Source organism: Colletotrichum lupini, chromosome 6, assembly GCF_023278565.1.
Source record: "Colletotrichum lupini chromosome 6, complete sequence".
Lineage (NCBI taxonomy): Eukaryota > Fungi > Ascomycota > Sordariomycetes > Glomerellales > Glomerellaceae > Colletotrichum > Colletotrichum lupini.
Window position 1 is genome coordinate 5,081,563 of NC_064679.1, and position 23,420 is coordinate 5,104,982.

A 23,420-nucleotide genomic window follows, 5' to 3' on the forward strand; every position below is an offset into this window, starting at 1 on the left:
TACTTTAGCTATTATTATTAAGTTCTATACCCCTAGATCTACCCTTATATATAATAAAGAATTAGTTAAACTAACGAGGGCTAGTTTTACTATCTACTACCCTCGACTTTCTATACTATTTATATAATTTAGCACGCTCTTCCTCAGAGTAGTTACTTAACTAATATCTATCCTTTTTATAAATATAGTATTATTTCTTTTATTACCCTACTTACGAGTTAAATCTTAGCTTATTTAATAAATCTAAGCCTCTTTACTAATAATTACTATACCTAGCCTCTTTTCCTTTCTTATTATACGTTTAATTAACTTAATATTACTAATAAGGGCCGTCGTACGCTTAGAGGTAGGTTTAGCGCAGTATTCTTATTTTAATATTAAAACTAGATTTTAGCCTTGAGTAGAGCGTCTCGTAGTCTTTGGGTACTTAGTATAGGGTTATTTTTACCTCTAGTATATACTAAATTACAGTATAGAAATATCCGACTTTCCGCTTATTAGTTCCCTTATTTAGCTAGGTTTTTATTAGCTTATTAATTCGATTAATAAGCTCTTTAAGGATCTCTACTCGTAATCTACCCTCTATTATCCTAACTATAGATATAAAGAAAATCGCTCATAGCTTAGATAAGAGCTTTAAATTCCTATTATAAGTCTTAAAGCGGCTTTGGATTATATTAATAATACTAAGAAAGTCGTTTTGATCGAGATTATGTACCGCTTTATAATAGTAATTAGAGGCTTTGCTTATAAGTACGATATTAATTACTAAATAGTACTAATATTCTCTAATCCCGACCTTTTCGTAATAATCGTAAAATATCGTTAGGGTTTTTTATAAGACCTTATACTTCCCCCTAGAGTATAATTTCTCTTTTAAAAAGATCTTTTTAAGGTCTATAAATTGCCTTATATTCGCTACTATACTTTTGGTATTTATATACGGTCCCTGCGTGGCTGCGTATTATTGGTAATTTTAGGTTATTTACCTCCTTTCTTATTAACCGATTAGTGCCGAATTTTGTATTAGTAATAGCGACGAGCTATAAATCGAAATAAGCAAAATCGTTAATTATCGTACTTTTAGTACTATATTTTATCTTTATATATCCTTTTATAATAATAGATTACTATTAGTAATTATAAGGAGGAAATCTACGTTGTTTACCCTTTTTCTAAATTCGTTAAAATAATTATATACCCTATCGACTTATACCTAGTTCTATAGTACGAATTCCTTTTTTATAATCGTTATTACTAGGATTTCGTGCGGTTCTTATAATTATAACTACGCTAATAATACCCCTCGTTCGTAAAAGAATCTATTAACTACTTTTATAATTCTTAAGCTTACGCTCGCGAACTATTTATCTAGCTAGTAGCTAAGGTCGTTTATAATCTTATAAAATAGGGGTTACCCCTATAGCCCCTTTTTTTTATATACCTTAGTTAAATAAATTAATACCGCGTTAATTTACTTATTATTAGGTTAATTTACGATTTTATATATCCACGTCCCCTAATAGTTTAGGTTAATATTTACTTATTTATAAGGAATAGGGATTCTATTTAGGATCGGGTTTTATCCTCTTTTCCTTTACCCTAACTCGCTAAGGGTCGTGCTCTAGCTTATGCCCGTATTAGTAGTTATTAGTATATTTAACTTTAATAAGGATATATTTAATCCGCGCGCTAGCTATAGTAAATCCGTACTTTTGCTATTTAACGAATTTATTAAGGTCTAGGAGATTCCCACTTCCTCTCGCTATCTCGCTACTGCTCTCGTTTTTATTATCTTTAATAATTACTACTACCCTTTTAGATCGCTAGCTATTATACTTACTAAGATCCTCTTTTTTATTTAATATAAAAGGGTAGGTTTTAGTAGGTCCTTTTTCTAATAATAGCGGTAGACGTTTATATTACTATAAGAAGATATAATAATTAGTCTTAAGATCTTTATTAGTTATTAATTTCTATTATTCCGTATACTTCTAGCCTCCTAAGCCTCGTACTCTCCGTAATCTCTAAATAGCCTCCTTCTTTAACCTACTTTTTTTAAAGTAGTATTTTATAAGAATAGTTAAAAATAGACGCCGGGCGGCTCGTAGAGGAGCCGGATAAGCTATTAAGTACGGTTAGCGAGGTTAAGCCCTCTTTTTTATAAAATCGCGGGCTTTAAGGACTTATTAAACCTTATTACTTATACTTAGTAGGGCTAAATACTTTAGAGATCTTTTCTCTTACGGCTTCTTAGTGCCCTATTTTATACCTTTTAAGTAGTCTTTTTTATAACTTAATTATAGTTAGGTAATTATCGCTTTTTAGCGATCCCTTTTATTACTTAGTTAACTTCTTAAACTTAGTAATCGCACGCTAAGAGCTAATATAAAAAAAAGCTCTTTAGCGGCCCTCTAGAGGATTCTTTTCCTTTCCCCTTAGAGCCGTATTTTCTTAGCCTTTTTTTAAGCTAATAATAATTATAATAGGAGGTCGTAAGACTACTTTAGGGTAGCCGCCTTCTTCTTAAGTTAATCTCTAAGATCCGCAATACTCTTAACTTAATACTATTAGGACCTATAAATCCCCTCCTCCCTCGTTAAACCGTCCCCTATATTATATTCCTAAGTAATACTCAGGGGGTAGTTAAGGGGGCTATAAGGAGGTCGTTTAAATTATAAGCTTTAAAGTCGTATCTATAAGATTCTCATAGTATTAGGATTTTCTGTATACTATAGATCTCTTAGCTTTATAATTCTTATATAGGTTCTTATTATACTAACTAAGAATATCTATATTTAAAAATCCTTTTTCTTAATTACGTAGTACTTTTTTATATTATATTATCGAGCTTACTTATTATACTAATTAATTAGGTAAGTAGTTACTACGTAAGTATTTCTTTTTACTAATTTAACTAGTTAATTTCTAATTGCAGGCCGGCTACGGAAAAGTTATTTAGTAAAAAAGCTATTTAAGGCAACGGTAAAAAGCTAGTTACTTAAGCGGTTTTATTAATTAACGCAGTTTAACGTAGTAAACGTCGACCTCTCGTAAGTAGTAAAGGGCTACGATTACTTAATTCCGTACGGTATTTAAAAATTACTTCCTTTTTTTATTTACTTCTATAAGGTTAATTAGTACGAATCTCCTATCCCGTACGGTATTAAGAGGTCGTCTCTTCTACATAACGAGATACCTTACCGATTTATAATAATAGAATTTAACTACTAATTAGTGTTAGTATCCCTATTATAGGGTAGTTAGTTCGAACTATAGGTTAATAAAGAGATTAATTAAACTATATAAATATTTGCGTAGTAGTTATAAAAAGGAGGTTCTAACCGTAGGTTGGGCTGGCTATGATAATTAGAAATAGGGCCCCCAATTGGCCCCTGCGCAGTCGGCTGTATGCCGCGGTCGAATTGGACTTCCAATCCGACAAAGTGTCAATAGTCTTGGGCTGACTGGTTCCTGGAACTTCGTAGCGGCGGAACTTTCTTGCTGGCAGTTGTTCGATAAACTGAAACTGTTAGTGAGATGATTGCAGCGTGCCAAGTGTCCCGGATGAGAACTTAGTTCTTACCATGGCATTGATTTCTTCGAGAGTCCGTCTCTTGAACTCGGGAAGGAAGAAGAAGGCCCACAAAGCTGCAATGATGCAAGATGGAAACCAAATGTAGCCGTACCTAGGGCCCCAATTCAGGGCACTAGGGTTGATGAAGTAAGGCGTAGTAAAGGTTACAAGCCAGGCCAGCAGGTAACCACATGCCGAAGCAACCCCAAATGTGTAGCTGCGAAGTCTTTGTGACGGGGCTTCTCCGGCAACCATCCAGGAGTATGGTGCCACCATTCCCTGCAGGGCAGTCAGTCAATCGAAGCCGAAAGGTAAGTATCCACTCTGATTGTCCAAAACCTACGTTGAAAGCAACCATGAAAATGCAAGACATTGCGACAAGAACCTTCCCCGCATTAATCGTATGTGGTTGCTTGTCGTATGTTACAGCCATGATGAGTTGCAAGCAGCCACAAATGACAAGACCGTTGATGAGCATAAGCCGGCGACGGCCATAGCGAACTACGATGAAAGCATTGGCAAGAATTGCCAAGAGACCAGCCGTAGACAGAACATTTGTCATAGCGAAGGGGTGTTCGACTTGTGCAACAGAGAAGAAGTATGCTTTATACGCTGTATAGCTTGAGTGAGTTCATGAAACTGACGTGAAATGGATTCGGAACTTACCAATGATGAACATGGATCCTGATGCGGCCTGCAAAGATACGGCGCCGATGGAGATCATGGAGCGTCTTCGGTCTATTCGATCCTTGAACATGTCCCAAAAGGTGACGGTCTTTGTTAACTCGATATGTTCTTGGATGGATGTTTGAATTTCTTCAACTTCATCGTCAATGTTTGCATCAGTAGGTCTGAGCCACCCAAGAGCTTTGCGACCCTCATCTACACGGCCCTCTAGAATCAGCCAGCGCGGTGACTCGGGTATGAAGAAAAGACCGATGGCCAAGAGAACCGGTATCACGTAAATTGTAGCCAGAGGTATCAAGTAAGCTGATCTATCAGGGCGCTGGGCGGTTGCCCAGTCAATGATAGTGCCGAGGAGAGTTCCCTGCGGTACGGTTAGCCATTCCAGGCCTGCTAAATAGCATGAGTTCCAGCAGTTGAATACCCACAATCGTTACACAGAACTGGAAGATAGTAAGGAATAGCCCGCGGTATTTTGCCGGACTGCTCTCTTGTAAGTAAAGTTGAGAGAAGGTCATGAAACCTCCATTGCCTAGCCCGATGAGCAAGCGACCGAAATAGAGTGGACCGATGTGTGATGTGGTCATCATGAGAATATTGGCTACAATGCATAGAAGGGAAGAGAGCCACAGGCACATCTTCCTTCCCAATTTGGTTGCGATTACTCCAGCAAGCACCGAGCTAAGAAATGCTCCAAGTGTCATTAAAGAAGATATGAGCTGTTGTCGGGTGGTGGAGATATTCCACCCGATGGCCGTGTTTCGGTCTTCATAGCCATAGACCTTGGAGCAACAGGTCAGTTCCAATAGCATTTATTCAAGACAAAGGATGTATTGAAGGAGGACGTCGGAACATGAGAAATTGGGAGAAAGAAGCCAACCTCGAGAAAGCCAGGCATCGCCTGTAGACCGCCAATGATTCCAAAGTCTAATCCGTACTGAAATGGAGACAATGCGATCATACCGCACGCCATAAAGCACCAGAAGTGAGCCCGAATACCATCAGCAGCCATTTTGGTCATGTTTCGCTTGGTTCAGCTACAGTAGTAGACCACCACTGCTTTGAATGTTGCATCTTTTATTCCAAAGTCTGAAAGAGGGGCTACCGAGTGTTTCTATAGGCTTCGTACATACAGGTTCGTCTCGAATCCCTGAGATCGGCAGTTATGAAAGCGAACTTGGCTCGGATGATTATGAGAAGATGACATGAGGTTGTACGCATGTGGGGAGGGCGAACACTAGTTTGAATTTGGAGCTGTCAAATTCTTGGTGCAGCGAATGGGGAGCAGTTCTTAATTCAAAGAGGAAAAGCCTGGTTGAATCGAAACGCCTGGGATTGTTCTCAAGAGGCTTGAAGTCTGCGCAATGTCCCAATGATCGGCCGGGAGATCATAACCGTTGCCGCTGCACCTGGCGGATGTGGGGTAGTAAATACCTCGAAGACGTGGGGTATCTGATACCTGAGAATGGCAACCCCACGGCAGATGTGTCAGGATAAACTGTATCCTTCGGCAGATGTTGAGTCCTGTGTTTTCCTTCTTCTGTAAATTCCCGTTTCCTCTTTTGATGTATTCATATTTGTTTTCTTCGAAGGCTTTTCGAGCTAACACCACAAAATCCGGCTCCGCTGATTGGATTGAGAACCACCATGGCAAAGCCAGAAACGAAGACAGGAGTCAAAGTCATTGTTGTTGGCGCCGGCTTCGGGGGACTGACAACTGCAATTGAGTGCCATCGACAAGGTCACGACGTTAAGGTTTATGAATCATTCCCTGAGCTAAAACAATTGGGGGACATCATATCTTTTGGTGCGAATGCTGGCCGCATCTTTCACCGATGGTCCAATGGAGCCGTCGTCTCCAAGTTGAAACCGCTTTGCATCGATCTACATGAATACGGCTTCCGGATTCACAAGTGGGACACTGGTGAAGTTGTTCTCACTCAGAAAAGACCGCCTGCAGATCCCGAAGCACCTGTCCTCAATGGCCACAGAGGAGAACTGCACGAGGTCATCTACAATTATGCGAAGGATGAACTAGCGATTCCAATACATCTTGGCCAACCGGTCACTGACTACTTTGAGGACCAAGATGCTGCAGGTATCCAGCTTCAAGACGGAAGCAAGGTGAGAAATATCTCCGTTTCGTCAGATATTGATGCGGTAGCATCGCGACATCGTACTGATATGTGTACTTCTACAGGTTTCAGCTGACGTCGTCATTGCTGCGGATGGGGTCCGATCCAAAGCGAGGGAACTAGTTCTTGGCCACAAAGATAAGCCACAAAGCAGCGGATATGCGATATGGAGGGCATGGTAAGCTTGGTGTTTTATTTGCCGGGGTTTGAGGGTGTCTCTAATTCTGAGAGGTCGTAGGTTCTCCGCCGACGCCTTACTGGCAGATCCTCGCACCAGACAATTCTGTGAGAATGGCGATACCTTCAATGGCTGGATAGGCCCAGACGCCCATTTCCTGTTCTCTACTCTGAAGGGAGGTCGAGACTGCTCTTGGGTACTAACACACAAAGACGAATACGACATCGATGAATCATGGTCCTTTCCCGGTAAGATCGAGGATGTTTGCCGCGCACTCGAGGGTTGGGACCCCATGTGCCGAGTAATCGTCGAGAAAACTCCATCACTAGTGGATTGGAAGCTCATGTATCGCGATGCACTTCCTAATTGGGTCAGCGGAGGCGGACGAATTGCCTTACTAGGAGACGCCGTTCATCCATTCTTGCCAACAAGTACCCAAGGCGCGACTCAAGCCATGGAAGACGGCGTTACTATAGCAGTATGCCTGAAACGTGCGGGCAAGAAAGATATTCGTACAGCGCTCAATTCTTACCAAGGAATCCGGTAAGATAGAATCCTTTGCCCTTCAGCAATTATTGACCCGGTATTCTAATACCCAACATAGATACGATCGTGTGAGGGCGGTGCAGAAGACTGGAGTCTCCACTCGTGAGATGTGGCACAAGACAGACTGGGAAAAAGTGAAGGAGGATCCAACAACAATTGCTTTGCCAAGAGAAGACTGGATACTCGAGTTTGATGCGGAAAAGCATGCGGAAGAGACGTACGAGCGTGTCGCCACCCCTTCCCTTTAAGTATAGTATGGCTTAGATAGGATGATAGGAACAAGTGAGTGCGATAAATGCGTTCTAGACCATGTCGAAGCCAGACTGCCTGATTTAGTGCTACTTGTTTTCAAAATTCTATCAAGCCGCAACAGCCTCAAGTTCGCTGTTCATTGAATGCTTCACCTTGCTACAATGATCGGTGGGTTTCTTCTTGCAACCACCTCAGTTCTCAGGTTCCAGAGTGAGATCATTTCTGTGCTGTTGTAAGTGGGTACATTGCAGTCCACCTCCAAGATTGAATCGTCGAAGACCTGATCGATGGCTCGGGTTAACGGAAACGCGGGAAGTAAGTTGTCCTCGAAGACGCCGCAGTCAGCAAGATGCATGCTACTTGAGTCACACAATGAGTGGATACAGTGGAACTTTGGTAGAGAGATTAACCAGTCGCTCTGCTCGCCGTAAAAGGTAAATAGCTGGTTGTCAAGTCCAACGGCCTTAGAGCAACAGGCTTGGCGAGGTGAAAGTAACAAGAAACGTAAGATTTCGGTTTCTTCGCTCTTTAGAATTTGGGGTGGGTTTACTCAGAGTGGATGAGCTACTGTTCCACATCGTGCCTGCAGACTCCAGTCGCCAGCGTCCAACACAGCACTTCCAACAGAGACCCGGATCCTTTGCCGAATCGGCTGCATCTGTGCGTAAACAAGGTTTAGATCCCAACAAGACAAGGTGTTCGCCTGCAAAGAATCGATTAGTGAATGCTATGTAAGATGGCAAGGGGGAGGTGCCCGTGGATCTTCTCCAGCATCGCTCTCTTCTCGATCCTGTCTCGGCGCTAGTAAACTGCCCGTGTTGGACTACCCTTGTCACGAGAAACGGGGCATAGCGTGATCTTATCTTGCAGGCGGCTCGGTTTGGATAGTTATCCCCGGCTATGAAACTCGAATATCTCAGCTTTTAGTTCTCCACGCTCCCACACTACTTCACCAAGAGGAAGATCAGCAGGCCAGTAATGCAATAAAACATCAGGAAGGTGAGCGAGTAGTGGAACGACGGAGCGCCGCCCCCTTGCGTCGTCAGTACATAGTTTTGATTTGTGTGGCAGAATCCCACCGCATATCTAGACCTTTCCTCTACCCAATGTAAATGCTGCGTCTATGAAGTTTCCGGTTAACCGCCATCCTGCCTAAAGAATCCATTGACGCGGGTTCTCTCACGACACAGAGTTCCTGGTGATCCATAACAATGTTAATACCCATCCACTGATTGATCCAATTTCCAACATCCCGCTCGCATGTGCTCAAAGTCGTCCCCAAATTACGCAAGATTGTTTGCTCTTCGCATACATTAGAAAGGCAAGACAAATTACATTTCTTCGCTCCTCAAATATCCTACATATCATGGCAGGGGTAGCAAAGGAGGCCGTTGTGGTGAGTAAAGCTTCCATTTTTCTATTCAAGCACAGGTAGTCAAACACCGCTGGCATTCTCAGTCAATCATACTAAAGTGAAGCTATCTAGCCTATCGAGGCCGTTCTCCTGGGAATGGCCATTGTCCTTGTCTTCGCACGCTTATGGCTTCGTCTGGTGCGACAGCATCAGAAGCTGACTATAAGCGATTGGATTCTTATAATTTCATTGCTTGATGCTTCCGCGCTGTTCGCGACCGATACTATGGCGTACAACCTCGGCGGAATGGACGAATACGATACCGACGCCCCCGAGGCTCCCATTGACAAGCAGATCTTGTTGATGAAAGTCACATTTGCCGGAAACTACTTTTACGACACTGGAATATACTTCCCTAAAATTGCGTTGCTCGCCTTCTACTTCAAGCTGATTCCGCCGACAATGCCGATTCTTCGGAAGGCGCTCTACGGCGTGAGCACCCTGACGATTTCTTTCGCAGTGACAACTTTCTTTCTGGATACATTCTGGTGTGGTCCTGACGTCTCTATCAACTGGGATATAGAGGGAAACTGCAGTACTTATGACTCGAAAGATGTTTTCCGGATCGATTGGGCCATGAACTTTGTGACAGATGTGTTAAGTACGCTAGGTGTCTCATCCGCGCTATCAAAGCTTGCCGACTGACTAGGAAACAGTTTTCGCCATTCCATTCCCGCTACTCTTCGGCCTACAACTCAGCGGCAGATACATCATTGGACTCGCCGCCACATTTTCGACGGGCATCATTACGATAGGGGCCAGCATTGGAAGATTCGCTACTGTGGAAGCCATCAACGCATGGACGAACGTCTGTAAGTTCCCGAACTATGGTATGCAACATCTAGATCTTACCATGATTCTGAACGAGTTCCAGATGTGCTCTCAATGACCGAAATCGCCGCTGCAATCATTGTCGTGTCTCTTCCTGCCTTGAAGTCACTTCTTCATCGCCGAGGGCTGGCTACCTCAAAGTATGGGACCGGGCAGACAGGGTCAGTAGGGCGGGCATTTGACAAACAACCAACGAATTTCAGTCGCAGTCACATCAAGCTGTCCTCGGGAAGGGAGCCGTATGTGGCAACAGCGAGAGCAGTTTCTGAGCAGGAGTCAGGGAGCGAGGTGGAGCTGAACAATCTCGAGGGATCGAATGTGATCTACAAATCCGCTCGAGTGAGCGTGACATATCAACGTCGTGAGGATGTGAGCAGGGATTCGAGTCGCCCGGTGTTCGGTTAGTAGAGACCGGGCAGAAGCAAGCACGGGGATAGAGAAAGGATTTAGATGGGCCCTTTTTGTGAATAACCAACTGGCGGGTCCGGGCCTGACGGAGGACGACCGAGGAGCCAATCATCTTTGGCAGGATTCAACCACATTTCTGCGCATTTGCGGCGTGGACGCACGAATAAATTGTAATGCAACACAGAAGAACCTGGGGACACGAGCCGAAAGAGAGCAGGACAGCAGAGACAATAGACCGAGAAAGAAGGAAAAATAAAGGGTCCTGGGCTGTTTCACGCATCAAAATCTGCAGAATTTGCAACCTCGCTTCAATCCCCTTGTCGATGCTACAACATTGCTGCTTCCAACCGTCAGAGATGCAATTGAATCCACACGAAATGTTACGCCCTTTACGACTGAGATCTTGGTGATCCTACGGTTGGGGCAATTCGGTTCATACCCGGACCAATAGACAGCCGATTCTTTACTTGTGGCCCTCTTGGAGACTACCCTGGCTTGTAGCATGCGCGGACGTGTCGCTCCCGTAGGCCTCTTTATTAATGTCGATGTCTCACTCCAGATCGTACAACATGTTGACGCCAGAGCCTGCTTCTCCCGATTCATTGTAGTTTCCTGTGCTTTGCAATTAGTTTACTTGAGCTATCCGACGAAATGGCGTACTTCATAGACGGAAAGGATTGCATGGTAAGTCCCTATAGCTTTGATTCTTACTAGCGCTACCAATTTAGTAAGACCATTCTAATACTTGAATTCAGATATCCGAATGGATTCTACTAGCAGTTTCCTATGTATTCGTCGGTCTCCGGATTTACGCTCGCCTCTTCAGGTTACGAGAGAAGCTGGCCTGGTCTGACATTCTCCTCGTCCTCTCTGCTATCAACGCTCTCGCATTAATCATATGTGACACCCTGACCTTCCAACTCGGCGTCATGGATCACTGGGAGTCTTCCGTCACTCTTTCCAAGGTACGCCTCCAGCCATAAAGACTGTCCTGTCGTCGCTGACTCATAGCAAAAAGATCTCCTTCGCATCAAACTACTTCTACGATGTCGGAATGGGCTTCCCCAAAATGAGCATGCTGGCATTCTACTGGGCCTACTTTCCCTCAACTACCAGCCCGGCAATGCGCAAGGCACTTTGGGGTATCACTGCTTTCGTCTGCCTTTCGTACATGGCTATACTTTGGGACGACACATTCTTTTGTGGAAAGGACGTTTCGGTGCAGTGGTCACAGGAAGATGGCGCATGCAGTGTCTTTTACGCCCCAGAGCCCTTCATCCTCAACTTCACCCTCAACCTCACCTGCTACCTTTGCGGTATGATCAGCTCTCTAACGCTCTAACGCTTATTGCCAGACTCTTCAATGGCTCTTCAAAAACGCATGCTAACAGTAATATCTCTAGTCTATGTTCTCCCTTTGACTCTGTTGATTCAAGGTGTCCTCGAGAGATCCACTGGCTTGACACTTACTTTTGCTCTTGGTACTTTAACCATCATGACAACCATTGTACGTTTCATTACCCTGAAAGTTGGCACTGGCCAGGAGAATTTGGTTTGTAAGTATAGTACACCTGTGCCCATTTACAATATCGTGTTCTGACACGAGCTCCACAGATCCTCTGAGCATTCTGGAAATGACTCTTGCGATTACCGTTGTGGCCCTTCCGGGTTTGAAGCCTTTTCTCGACCGCCAATCTACGAAGTCTTCAGTCGAAACAGTTCAGGTCGATCACGAGAGCAAGAACTTTTCGTCATGAGTGCATACGTCCACGAATGGTTGTCAACATCTCGTGATGCCATTGACGCGGCGTGTACTGGCTACATGATATCTGTGTATCATACATGTAACCAAGGGAAAGGGAGGCCCCCATCTCCTAAAGATAAAGCCGTTTTGTAGACTAATGCGTATAATTTTATTTCACACCTCAAGTAATTATGTTTTTCTGACTACTCAGGTGACTGCATTTTGCCCAGACTTTGCGGGCCTGAAAGGCACTCGTGAGGATCGATTTTTCCAAGTTCGGATCTCCGGAGTCCGGAAATATCACATGGCCAGACTCCTAGTTCTGAAGTTCAACTGTTGAACTCAGGTCGCCGTACCCAAGCAATCCTACACTTTGACCGAATTCAATCAAATCATTACTCACTAAATAGCAAGCCTACAGAGAATACCTTCGCAACAGCATTGTCATGTTCCGATGATGTCCACTCAGATTAATAGACCGACAATCGACCGCGAAGAATGATTGATTGAAACTATGTTTGCGCCTCAGGTTAGAGCTCAGGGTGTCATGCCGCCAGTATGCAAATTCAACAGCGTCGTACTTCCTTGATTGTGCCAAGACGTGCTCGTTTATATGGCGCGTCAACGCGTATGCTCCCCTTGTTTCAATCGCGAGGATTCCTGGCCTCATTCAATCAATCTGCTCTGCTGTGACCTCCATCAGAAGAGCTTAGGAATCAATAAGTAAACATGTGGTGAAAGATGGTTTGCTGAAAGTCATGTAGACTACGAGCTGTATCGCTCTGAGTGCGCATGTGTCCGATGACAAACTTTACGTGTACGTATGTCTTGTAACCTTCCCGGAACTCACGCACCAATAGAGTTGCCTGTTGATGGTTCAAATATGCTGTGGATATCATAACAAAAGGCTTATCTACTTCTATAATGCCCCGATCTGTTAGATGGGTTGTGGTCTGGGCTCTCGACTCCCATCCTAGGATGTTCAACAGGGGCAAATTTTGGATTGAGGCCTGGCGTTTCTAACAAGAAAGCTGAACTTACATTGACCTCACGAATGGAAGCTAAGAGTCGGTCCAAACACCACAAACTCCTTTCTCAATTTGAAGCTCTAGTTGTTCTGGGCAGTCGTGCCAAGCGTGGCAGTGCCCAGAGTCTTGGCAGCACGCTGGGTAACGATCGTCTCACCTCCCCGATGTCCGGCCCCGGGAACACCCCTCCGACAGGCGACCGGTGGTGATCTTGTCCGGTTCTTCTGTACGGCAACCGCATCTTGGCGCGTTTCGAAACGGGTCTCCTTGATTTTCCACGTGTGATGTGACATTTTAGATTGAGGTATTGATGAACGGGTTTCCAGATTAATTACGTTCAGGGTGTTTGGGGAGTGAGGAATGTTGTACAGGTTTCCATATTCTACCAATAGGTACTACGTAGTACACTATACTACAGTGCCGTCAGTCAGCTTTGACAGGTCAAGATCATGTATGCCAATCAGTGGGCCTACCCATTGCTATACTGCGCGGGCTGTGGAGGACATGCGGGATCCCCTCAATGGCCAAGACCTCCTTAATCCAGCTATCTGTGTTACTGTGAGAATTGACTTGGAATGATAATGGCTGTTTACTTCTCGGTCATCCTACTGGGTACCTCAAAGTCGAGTATAAAACTACCAAAAGTCGGCTTCGAGAATAGCCTGGAAGAGATTTCAGCACCAGCCTTCAGTAGCATCTCCTGTGTTATCCACACTCTTTGATCAACACTTCAACTTCTTACCTCAGTCACTATGCGCACCGAAGCAATCAAGTTCCTCGCGGCTTTGGCAGTCGTCTTGCCCACAGTCTCTGCCTGCGTGGGCAAGGACGCTCTCCCTACCGCGACAGAGACAATCAGCAATACTGAGCCTATCGAGGTGGCCGCTGGCGAGTCATACGATGGAAAGCTGGCCCGCTTCGACAGAGGCTCAGGTGCTTGCAAGGCCCAGACTGAAGGTGGTCAGAAGGACACTGTCTTTCTCCTTCGTAAGGGTGCGACTCTGAAGAACGCCATCATCGGAAAGGACCAGATGGAGGGCGTCTATTGCATTGGTGGCGGTTGCACTATCGAGAACGTGTGGTTCGAGGACGTCTGCGAGGATGCCATCTCAATGTAAGTCAAACTATTGTCCCGTCAGAGTTCTATCAAGAAGTCTGTGTATCGAGACTAACCTCGACTTCAGTAAGGAGGATGAGGCCAGCACCGAGACTCGCATCATTGGCGGCGGTGCGTATAACGCCGCAGATAAGGTGGTTCAACACAACGGCTGCGGAAGTGTCAGCGTAAGTATACGGCGCTCGAGGCGTGAGATTCATATGTGCCAGTTGCTCACGAGAATGATAGATTTCGAACTTTTACGCCTCTGACTACGGAAAGGTCTACAGAGCCTGCGGCACGGTGAGCTTTTTTTAGAGCAAAGCCCCTTTACAACCTAACACAATCGACTTACAACTATATAGTGCGATGCTTGCAAGCGTACCGTCACCATCGAGGGAGTCTCTGCTTATGGCGGCGGCGAAGTTGCGGGCATCAACGAAGAGACTGGCGATGAAGCGACTCTCGTCAATGTCTGCACTGATGCTAAGACGCCATGCCAACTGTACAACGGCCCCGGCGAAAAGTCTGGCTCTTGTTGATTTCAGGTCTACTCAAAACCTAACCCAAGCTTGTGGGATTGGAGCAGAGCTATGATGATTGATCAGTTTTCATGATACGATGCATCCGCCGCCCTTCAAGATTGACCAGCCAAGGGAAATTCATGTATATACTTCTTCAAAGCACACTTATTGGGCTTCTCAAGTTTATATTGCTATCTTTTACAAGGGGTCATCACTCAGTCTTTCTAACTTACCTAGATAAGCATAATAAGTGTCGAAGAAGATGGCAATCCGAGGGCCGAAAACTGCAATCCTTCGTGGTGCTAGCTTTGAACAACTGCTCACCGTTGAGCATTGCGAATTTGGACAGCCTCACGATGCACAAGCTAAGATTGATATGATAATAATTTGATTAAAGTTCTTCTGGTGACATGACAAAAGGAACTGTGTAGTCATTATATCCATCCTTCCAAGTACGCCAAAACGCAAGATCCTAGGTATCATATTCTATGCCCAAGTTTATACGAAGAAAATTCCCGTGGTAAGCACCAAACTCCACGCTATGCAGTTGTAAATGTTCGTGCCAGAACCTAAGGCCGCCGCGCCCGAATCATCATTGCTCTTGCCTGAAGACGAATTGCTCGAGCCACCCGACGACGACCCAGGGGTGGAAGTAGTCGCCGTACCAACCCCCTGAGACGAAGTCGCGAGCCCGCCACACGCAGTACTATCGGGCTCTGCGCTACCTACCTTGGCGCCCACGTTGGCGACCACGGCCTCCGTATCGCGGACGGGGATGCTTGCTTTACCGTCGCTACCAACCTTGACGGTGATCTCGTCGCTAGACACCTGGCTAAGCTTTCCGTCGTTGCCCTGCTCGAAGCTGAGGCCATTCCACGTTGTCCCGCTCGTCGCGTCAGCTCCGTCGCCGGTCAGATACGCCAGGTGGAGCGTCTCACCGGCGAGGGAAGAGGGCAGGGTAACGTCGACGGTGATGCTGCCCTTATTGGCGTCAGAGACGTTGGCAACCTTGCCGTTAAGCAGGACGAGGGAGGCAAGCGAGTCGCCTTGGTACACCGACCAGGCTTTGATGTAGTCATTGTAGCCTGAGGGATAGTCCGTAATCTCAGCCTGGGCAACGCGAGCGGTGCAGGAGCGGCCAATAGTCTGGGCAAAGGCGGCCATGCCGTAGTAGAGCGGCCGGACAAAGCGGTCGCGTCCGAACATGGCTGTCGGTTGCCAGGCGCTGGCATTACTATCATACGTCATGTGGAACTGAACAGACGAGATGTTGATCGTTGTGGCGTAGAGGAGGAAGTTGAGAGTCCATAAAGCGGCGGCGAATGTGTTGCTGAGTCCCTCTACACCGAGTGGTCCGACGACGGACATTTCTCGCAGCGCAAAAGGATGCGTAGTCTTTTCGGCTTGTGTGATTTGAGCCTCAATCGCCGAGTCGAATTGCGCCTTTGTCGTTTCAAAACGCAGCATGTAATCGAGAGTCAAGGGATACGGGAAAGACCCGACGAAGTAGTAGTAGTTGTGCTGGTTCCAACTCGTGACGAAGCCAACATCAGAGTTATTAGCCTTATCGTCAATGCCGTTCTCGACAAGATCCTTGATCTCGAAGCCCGTGCCAGCTACCCAGGCGGTCGAAGCAGACGCCTCGAAGAAGTCACTGTGCAGTCCGCGAGGTTCGAGGACTTCTTCCCATACAGCATTGGCACGCTCCCGCCATTCCTTCGTGTACTCCGTACCGGACCAAGTCGCCTTCTTGCGGAAACCGTTGTCGCCATAAAGGTCTGGCTCGTTGCCAAATTCGAAGGACATGATGTTGAGGTTGGTGCACCGGTCGATAATCTGAGACGCCATAGTTGTAAGCCTCTCGAGATAGTCGGACTCTGCGTAGCCCAGGTTGAGACCCCATGTAATGGGCGTGCCCTTGGGCAGACGGTTTGCGATCTCCATAAAGCGGGGGCCGACAATGAAGTTATCTGCAGGGACATTCCCCGGCGCGGTAGGGCGGGGATTTGGCTTGATAAGCCATTCATCTTGTGAGTCGTTGTAGACGAGGTAGTCTTGAGTGTTTCCTCCCAATCGCATGTGAGGTGGACGACCGGTGAAGTTCGCTAGGTTATCGAGGAGATTAAGGGTTAGGTCGTTTGGTGTTTCGTCGCCCATGAAGTAAAAGAGGTGGTCGAGCTCGATGCCGAAGCCGGCGAATGATGGGTCGATTGCTGCCGAGACATTGCTGGGGACTGATTCGGAGAGCGTTAATGACAAGACGTTGTCAGCAGCGAGAGCGGCAGATATGAGGCCGCAGCCGACGAGAATGCGACTCTGTGACGGCGCCATATTAGAATAACGACCGGAGAGGGAAGTGGCCTGGATTAGGTTGCGGGTGGCTTGCTCGGTTGCTATGAAGGCCTAAACCATCGTGAGAACTCGACGACGTAGCGGGACACCCAAAAGACTTTAAAGACAATTAGAAACAAGACCGAGACAGGCGGTCTCTCCAACGTCGGTCTACCCCATCCATTTCATCATTGTAGTGGATCAAAGCCGGAGCTTTTGCGCCCTCGTGCGGCGTTGTCTGTTCAAACCCTTGCTGGTACCAAGAGTCGAAGAGACGTTTGCTCCAGTCTGACGCGTACCACCAGCTTGGAGTGCTTGGGAGCGGTGGGAGCTTGGTGAAAAAAAAACACCAGAATTCTGAAGGATGGGCGGCCCAAAGTCACATAACCCAGTTTTCTCGAACCGCAGTAGCAGATCTGTTTGGGACGCTTCACCGAGGCCATTGGAGAGCCAGAGAAGCCTAGACCACGCGCCACAAGAAATGCCATGCCTCTTTAGGCGCCACGATGCCGTTGTACCGTGATTGCGACAGCCCGTTGGTGGGTTAATGACATCAGTCCGGGTTGCACACCTTGTAGCACCCTGTCCGGTTCGGTGGGCCAAGCGTTGGCAGATTTGGCTTAACTGTGGCACTTGACCGATGTGTTGCGTTTCCCCCGCGCGAGAAACGTGCGTTTGGCCTGGGTCAACAGGGGTGGAGGTGAGAGAAGGGTGATGTCAAACAGACGTTGGTCGTGCAGAGTCTGCGGAATTGTCAAGGAACCTGGAAGAGTCAAAGATAATACAGGGATAACAGCAGTTGTTTCGCATTCCCTCCAACCGGTTGCGGTTAGAAGACGTGACAACGCCGCAGCAAGCCACAGCTGCCACACCCTCACCACAGATCCAGCCATCCATCTCGACGTTACTCGGAGAGCCTGGATGGAAATGAGGATAGCGTGAATGCAGCATAGAGTTCACGGAGAATTTGACCTTCCCATTGTCGCTTGCCATCCCGCTCAATTGCCACAGCCCGTCGGTTCGGTTTCTCAAGCTGACAATCTCACCTCTCCCGTTTCCTGCAGGAACAATGGAACGGAAAATGTCGATTACTGTCGATCGTTTTGTTCTCCAAAACGAAATTAGAAACACTTCGCTCCACCCACGTGTTGAAGCGGTACACTTCTTTCCACGGAGCTTTTCAATGGAACCGAATACCGATTTTCAGGGGAGCCAAAGCAGCTGCAGGACGGGAGTGCAAACAAACTGAGGAGCACACAGAAATGAGAGACTGTCTGTGAAGCACTTTGGAAGGAAGATGGAAGACCACGTCGAGTTGGCTGACGTCAATTCAGATGCAGGGCATTGGGTCCATTGTGGTCACATGGCAATCCCAGTCTTATTAGACGCCAAGTTGAATCCCTCGCATCTCCATCTCCCTTGCCGGGCGGTTCGTTGTTGTCAACAATGACGAACCAACAGTCATGATCGGAAATGAGATGGCCGGGTAAAAGGCCCAGGCGCATGCATGTCTGTCAACTACCTAGAGTACCTTAGATAAAGCTTTGCTCTCAATTGACTTGATCTAGTTGATTGACCAAGGACAGATAGGAAGAGGCTTGTACTTCCAACAGACATGAAAGGACGCCAATACTGAATGGGATTGCTATGAATACCCATCGCGTCCAATGCACTGAGGGATTTTGCTGTTGTCCAAGACGTAGCTAGGCCTAAAAGGACATCCCAGCCATCTCTTTGGGGGCCGAACGGGCGGACCGGGAACACGGCATGCTCAACGGATCTGATGTCCAGATCTGTGCGCAATACTCGCTCTTCTTCTTCTCCTTCTTCTCCTAGGGAACCTAGACACGTTATCCTCCGCATTCCAACCCCGGCAGCAAACTAGTTCTCATTACTTCGGATTTTGGAGTCTGTAAGTCCCTCTCCTCGATGAACTCGTCTCTGCTCGATCCGACATCGACACATTCAGCCCGTGGTCCACTCAATGAACACCCATGCCTTGGCAGCCGGGCCGTGGTCCTTGCAGATCGAGTCCCGGGCGCCCCGTGCACTCGGAACTGTCATCATGACTTCTCTTCGTTTGGCTGCAGCAAGCCCAATCTGGCGAAGAGCGGCCGAATCGTCGGAAGTGCCGGTAGCGCGGTCAATCCGGCAAAGCATCACATCACGGCATCGGGTCCCGCACCCGAGCGTGGCTTGTGCAGGACTGTCACGATTTTGCACAGGTTCGAGATATGAGGAGTCGCATTCATCAAGGTGTGCTGTGCCATTCTTCGCTCTTCGGTAAACGGAACATCTACAGATTTTTGTAGTCTCAGCCCCTGACACTGCCTTCCGTACTTTACCCAGGGCATGTCTACTGTTCAGCCACATATAATTGCAGTATTTAGCAGGACACAGTGAAATGGTGATTCTGAAGTCTACATCGAGTCTCCACTCTTCCCGCAGTGTGCGAAGCAATTGTCGCATAGCTCTCATTTTCCATCGTATATCTTTGAACCTCGACTTAGCAGTCTAGTCATTTTGAAACTCTGGGACATGCAGGCTGTGGGCTGAGTTGCAGGAGCTGATCGTCTCGCAATCGGAGTTACCTCCAAAGAGCTCTTCGGTGGTTCTAATCACATATTGAGGGCCCAAGTAGTGACATTACGCGTAGTTGATGCCCCTAGGGCTGGTCTATTTCTGATGCTCTACAAAAACAGCATCTGCAGACAGCGCCTCGTAGTCGCTTAGCAATAAACACAAGCACCAGTCGGGCAGTATCCATGGCTGCAGCTGAAGCTGCAAAGCCCCTTGTAGCTTTCGTCCAAGCCAGTAGCAGGGCATCCATCACGACCGTCTCCGCCAGGGCTGGTCGTCTGCTCGCCGTACGCAGAGCACTCGCACACCTCATCAGGGCAGTATCCGTTGGAGCAAGAGAACTCGCAGAGACCGGTGTAGTTCTCGGACAGACCTGTCTTGACCTTGCCAGAGACGCAGAAGGATCCAGTGGAGGTGGGTGCGGGAAGGCTGGAGGTGGTGGTCGCCGTGGGAGGGGTCGTTCCTGAGGGCACGCACTTCTCCTTGATGTAGGCGGCTGCGTCGTTGGTGTAGAGCTGGAAGTAGTTGGTGTGGGCATCCTCGCCCATCGTTCGGCCCTCGCCGTAGGCGCAGACAATGTCCTCCCCGTTGCACCAGGAGCGCAGGACGCCGGAGAAGTTGTTGAGGTTGCTCAGGGAAGAGCTCGAGCGGGCCATCTGACCACTGAAGCTGGAGCCGGCCTCGACGTTGTAGCTTTGGTTGGCGATGTGAGTCGGGTCGCCGAAGAGGAGGGCGGCGCAGACTGTAGAATGCCGTGTTAGATCTTAACCTGCAACTCGCGTAGTTGCCATGGAAAACGTACCCTGGGATCCGGGAGTGGCGGTGGCAGCCAACCCAGAATCAGCGAGGATATCTCCAACAACATTGGCACCTTCGCTGTAACCACTCAGAACGACTTTGGAGCTAGGGCATTTCTCGCTATATGCCTTGACTTGGGCGACTCCAGAAACACGACCCTCCTCAACAGCGGCAGGGTACCCAGAGGGGTTGGACGCATCGAATAAGATATCTTCATAGTCGCAGCTGGAGAGGCCATTGCAGGTGGCGTCAATAACGAGCTGCTGTCTGCCCGGGTAGCCCTCGTTCCATCCGCGGGCGAGGAAGATGTGCAGATCGGTGCAAGATCCTGTGCCGGTGGACTGGCGCTTTCCTGGGGCGGCAGAAGCCAGGAGGGCAAAGTTGAAGAGGGCGGCGGCTTTCGGGGACAACATCGTAAAGCTGTTTTGATTATTATTAGGTCTATTAACTACAATTGCTGAGGAAATTGTACAGAAAACGAGTGACAAGGTCGCGACGAAGAAGCCGTGAAGAGACAGGAACTGCGCGCCAAGGGGTTCCGGGGAAAGCGGAGGTTTTAACTCAATCTTCCATTGCGGCTGAACTTGGTGGACTGGGGATTGCTGCATGAGTTCATTGTCGCATCAAGTAAATGCATCTTTCCCCTTATTGCTGCTTCTCCGAGTCAGCCGATAGCAAGTTATTGTGGGCTTCTTCGGACTTCATCCTCGTAAATAGCAAGATAATCGCGAACTGGTATCATTGCAGGGTTGTAAGTGGGACGTGCACACGCCTGTTGCTGGGCAATACGAGGACAACTGTAAGCACAGCAGTGGAGGTCGCAAGATGAGGCTTATGCAGCGTGTGTACAAAAAAGGGGCACGACATAGCAAGAGACTGGTTGGGAATTGATTCGAGTTGCTGAATCTTATGATGGTCGGAGGGGCGAACTCTGGGCTTTCTATCCGCACGGATATGTAGTACAAAGACTATGTAAGTATGACAGGGGAATGACTGCAGCAAACAAATAGCGCTTGCCGACTATCTCAAACGAGACTTGGCCAACATACTTCTACCCGAGTGCCGATAGAGTCATGTCACGCATTGTAGAAAGCAATAACAGACAAAAGGATTCGAGCTATTCGCATAGCTTACACATGTGTGCGGTGAAAGCCCGAGCCTTATCCTTGAAACTAACCGATGCACAACATCATGTTGTTTTTATCCCGACTTTTGAGTTCCGCGGCTCGCGTGGGATAAGCGGCGAGCCCGCAATTAGGGAAAAGACTAGCAAGGATATGATGCGCCCGACTCCACAGACGCGAATCCAGCCCGCTTCGCTTCATAGAGGTTCAAACAATCTCGATAGATCAACGGTAGATGCAACTGAATCTATGATTGAGGCTTCTAGTCTGAGTTCTCATACGAGTTGTTGTCAATAGTGACGGTAACTTACAGCGGCCTTCATCCACTTCTAATAATCTTAGTACCCAAGTAAGTTACCTTGATATCGAACAAATCCAAGATAGGATATAATTTGAGTCGCCCAGAAACAGGTCGAGCAAGGGTTTGAAATACAGGTATTCTTTACGGGAAGTGGGAACATGCAATTCTCACATCGGATTGACTTCCTTTCCCGCTATCCTACCATGAGGCTGACACCAAATGACAGCGACTCTTGCCATTTTCGTTGCATGTTGCTACCCTGAACAGCTTCGATACACAGCATCTATCAAACGGCTTCATCACCCCGAGGCTGGCCCCTCCGCTGTTTATAGCGTGTTCTCGGTAGCTGTGATGGCAAGGCATCCCTATCCGAAGCTCCGTGATACGCAGTCTGTTGATCAGCGTAGTAGGCACTGCTTCTCCTCCTGGGCGGACTCTTCTCTGCTGCGTTTTCCCGTATTGCTCCCCAGCCACCGGATCTCGTGAACACATCATTCCTGTATTCCGTGCCGTCTCCCGGGGAATAGATAAACTGATCGCGCCTTTGCAGAGGAATGTGGTTGAACCGCCAATCCCAAATAGCAGCATAGCATCCGCGATAGGACCCAAACGCTACAGTAGTTCCGATTGTGCTTCCAGCAACGATATCATACCAATTATGAGCCTGATCTATGGTGAGAGAACACGCGATAAGTAGGGCGCCCAGAAGTGGCGCAAAAGTCAATGCAATCTTCCAAAGAGCCGGGCGGTAGTCTGCCCAGACCTTGAGTTTAGCGTTCAGATACAAAAATAGGTAGACGTAGCCTGCGAACGCGGCCGTTGAATGGCCAGAGGGGAAGGATGTCATCGCATTCTTCAGTTTGTCGCGGTCTGGTTGCGTGCAAACATCGACTGAGTACATGATTTGCTGGAAGCCAACAGCATTGAGTCCCGTTGCGTTATTGCTAGCTGCTCGCGTGACGTCGGGCATACAGACAGCCAGAAAATAGGGTCGGAATCCGCCAATGAGCTGTTTGACGATGACTTGAATTAGCGTTGCGAGCGAGATGGAGAATATCAGGCCAATGATGCCGTTGTTCACGTCCCAGATGTTTCTCACGCGGAACTGGGCGAGAAGAATGGCGGCGATTGGTATGGCGGCGGACAGCAATGCAGACAGCCAGGTATCGATGATCCAGCCGCGATCAGGATATGCCCACTGAGGGTATACGATGTCTCCAGAGCCGTTGAAGGTGATGGGAAAGTTGCGCGTCGCGGCTAGAGGCGCATTGTAAATCTGCGACAACGCGTCAGTATTCCCTGTCACCTAATTCCGGTTGATCTAAGACTTACTCCCAAAGCAGCGCCACCTATTGCCGACATGACAAATATGTCAAACCAGGTGATTTTCAGCCATGCTATGAAGAAGTCCCACGAAGCCTTTACCGAACGGAGGGTGTCGCTAGTGAACTCAGGCAAGGGATCATGATCGTCATGAACACGTTGCATACGATTGCGCTGACGCATGCTATAGAGTCTAGAAAACGATTGATCTTCAGCTTTCCAAAGAGAAGCGTCAGAGCAATGATTCGCGCTTGTCGTTCGAAGAAGAGCGGATGGTTGAGTTAAGCTAACGCAAAGTCGACGCAAGGCAAGTCCTAGTGCAGAAGAGACATTACTGGGAGTGCAGCATAAGAGCTTTCCCGTGAAATTCGGCGGGAATGTGAATCAGAAGTATAAGAAAACGTTGCTAGCCACCCAATGTTTTGACTGCTTCCTGTTACAGCTGACCTCGGCGACGCGGCGCACGGTAGGCGCGCAGTCTCTTCTGATACTCCAACGGCCAAATTCGATCTCGCGTTGGTCTGTTTCGGCGTGTTCGATCCGATG

The 23,420-nt window shown here is 47.6% G+C and overlaps 8 protein-coding genes across 8 annotated transcripts; 3 read left to right on the top strand and 5 right to left on the bottom strand.

Annotated features, from left to right (window-relative positions):
- Positions 1–3,340: 3,340 nt before the first annotated feature.
- CLUP02_12979 (uncharacterized protein) lies at positions 3,341–5,273 on the bottom strand (the record flags this gene model as incomplete). The annotated part of the gene is made up of 6 exons (XM_049291937.1): positions 3,341–3,523; positions 3,587–3,856; positions 3,921–4,189; positions 4,244–4,625; positions 4,690–5,043; positions 5,085–5,273. The coding sequence occupies 6 exons, from the start codon at positions 5,271–5,273 to the stop codon at positions 3,341–3,343; spliced, it is 1,647 nt and encodes a 548-aa protein (XP_049149083.1).
- A 635-nt stretch (positions 5,274–5,908) lies between these two features.
- Positions 5,909–7,456, top strand: CLUP02_12980 (uncharacterized protein; the record flags this gene model as incomplete). The annotated part of the gene is made up of 6 exons (XM_049291938.1): positions 5,909–6,385; positions 6,462–6,574; positions 6,635–6,753; positions 6,787–7,117; positions 7,179–7,347; positions 7,427–7,456. The coding sequence occupies 6 exons, from the start codon at positions 5,909–5,911 to the stop codon at positions 7,454–7,456; spliced, it is 1,239 nt and encodes a 412-aa protein (XP_049149084.1).
- Positions 7,457–8,738: 1,282 nt separating this feature from the next.
- CLUP02_12981 (archaeal flagellin N-terminal-like domain-containing protein) lies at positions 8,739–11,782 on the top strand (the record flags this gene model as incomplete). The annotated part of the gene is made up of 9 exons (XM_049291939.1): positions 8,739–8,768; positions 8,859–9,387; positions 9,443–9,598; positions 9,661–10,021; positions 10,655–10,709; positions 10,781–10,990; positions 11,044–11,341; positions 11,429–11,581; positions 11,640–11,782. 9 exons carry the CDS (start codon positions 8,739–8,741, stop codon positions 11,780–11,782), a joined length of 1,935 nt encoding a protein of 644 aa, XP_049149085.1.
- Positions 11,783–12,877: 1,095 nt separating this feature from the next.
- Positions 12,878–13,090, bottom strand: CLUP02_12982 (uncharacterized protein; the record flags this gene model as incomplete). Its single annotated transcript, XM_049291940.1, has 1 exon — positions 12,878–13,090. The coding sequence occupies one exon, from the start codon at positions 13,088–13,090 to the stop codon at positions 12,878–12,880; it is 213 nt and encodes a 70-aa protein (XP_049149086.1).
- Positions 13,091–13,549: 459 nt separating this feature from the next.
- CLUP02_12983 (polysaccharide lyase family 3) lies at positions 13,550–14,435 on the top strand (the record flags this gene model as incomplete). The annotated part of the gene is made up of 4 exons (XM_049291941.1): positions 13,550–13,911; positions 13,982–14,081; positions 14,143–14,196; positions 14,259–14,435. 4 exons carry the CDS (start codon positions 13,550–13,552, stop codon positions 14,433–14,435), a joined length of 693 nt encoding a protein of 230 aa, XP_049149087.1.
- A 480-nt stretch (positions 14,436–14,915) lies between these two features.
- CLUP02_12984 (glycoside hydrolase family 79 protein) lies at positions 14,916–16,748 on the bottom strand (the record flags this gene model as incomplete). The annotated part of the gene is made up of 1 exon (XM_049291942.1): positions 14,916–16,748. One exon carries the CDS (start codon positions 16,746–16,748, stop codon positions 14,916–14,918), a length of 1,833 nt encoding a protein of 610 aa, XP_049149088.1.
- Positions 16,749–18,713: 1,965 nt separating this feature from the next.
- CLUP02_12985 (cutinase) lies at positions 18,714–20,539 on the bottom strand (the record flags this gene model as incomplete). The annotated part of the gene is made up of 3 exons (XM_049291943.1): positions 18,714–18,943; positions 19,498–20,070; positions 20,131–20,539. 3 exons carry the CDS (start codon positions 20,537–20,539, stop codon positions 18,714–18,716), a joined length of 1,212 nt encoding a protein of 403 aa, XP_049149089.1.
- A 1,298-nt stretch (positions 20,540–21,837) lies between these two features.
- Positions 21,838–23,057, bottom strand: CLUP02_12986 (PAP2 superfamily protein; the record flags this gene model as incomplete). The annotated part of the gene is made up of 2 exons (XM_049291944.1): positions 21,838–22,827; positions 22,884–23,057. 2 exons carry the CDS (start codon positions 23,055–23,057, stop codon positions 21,838–21,840), a joined length of 1,164 nt encoding a protein of 387 aa, XP_049149090.1.
- Positions 23,058–23,420: the final 363 nt, after the last annotated feature.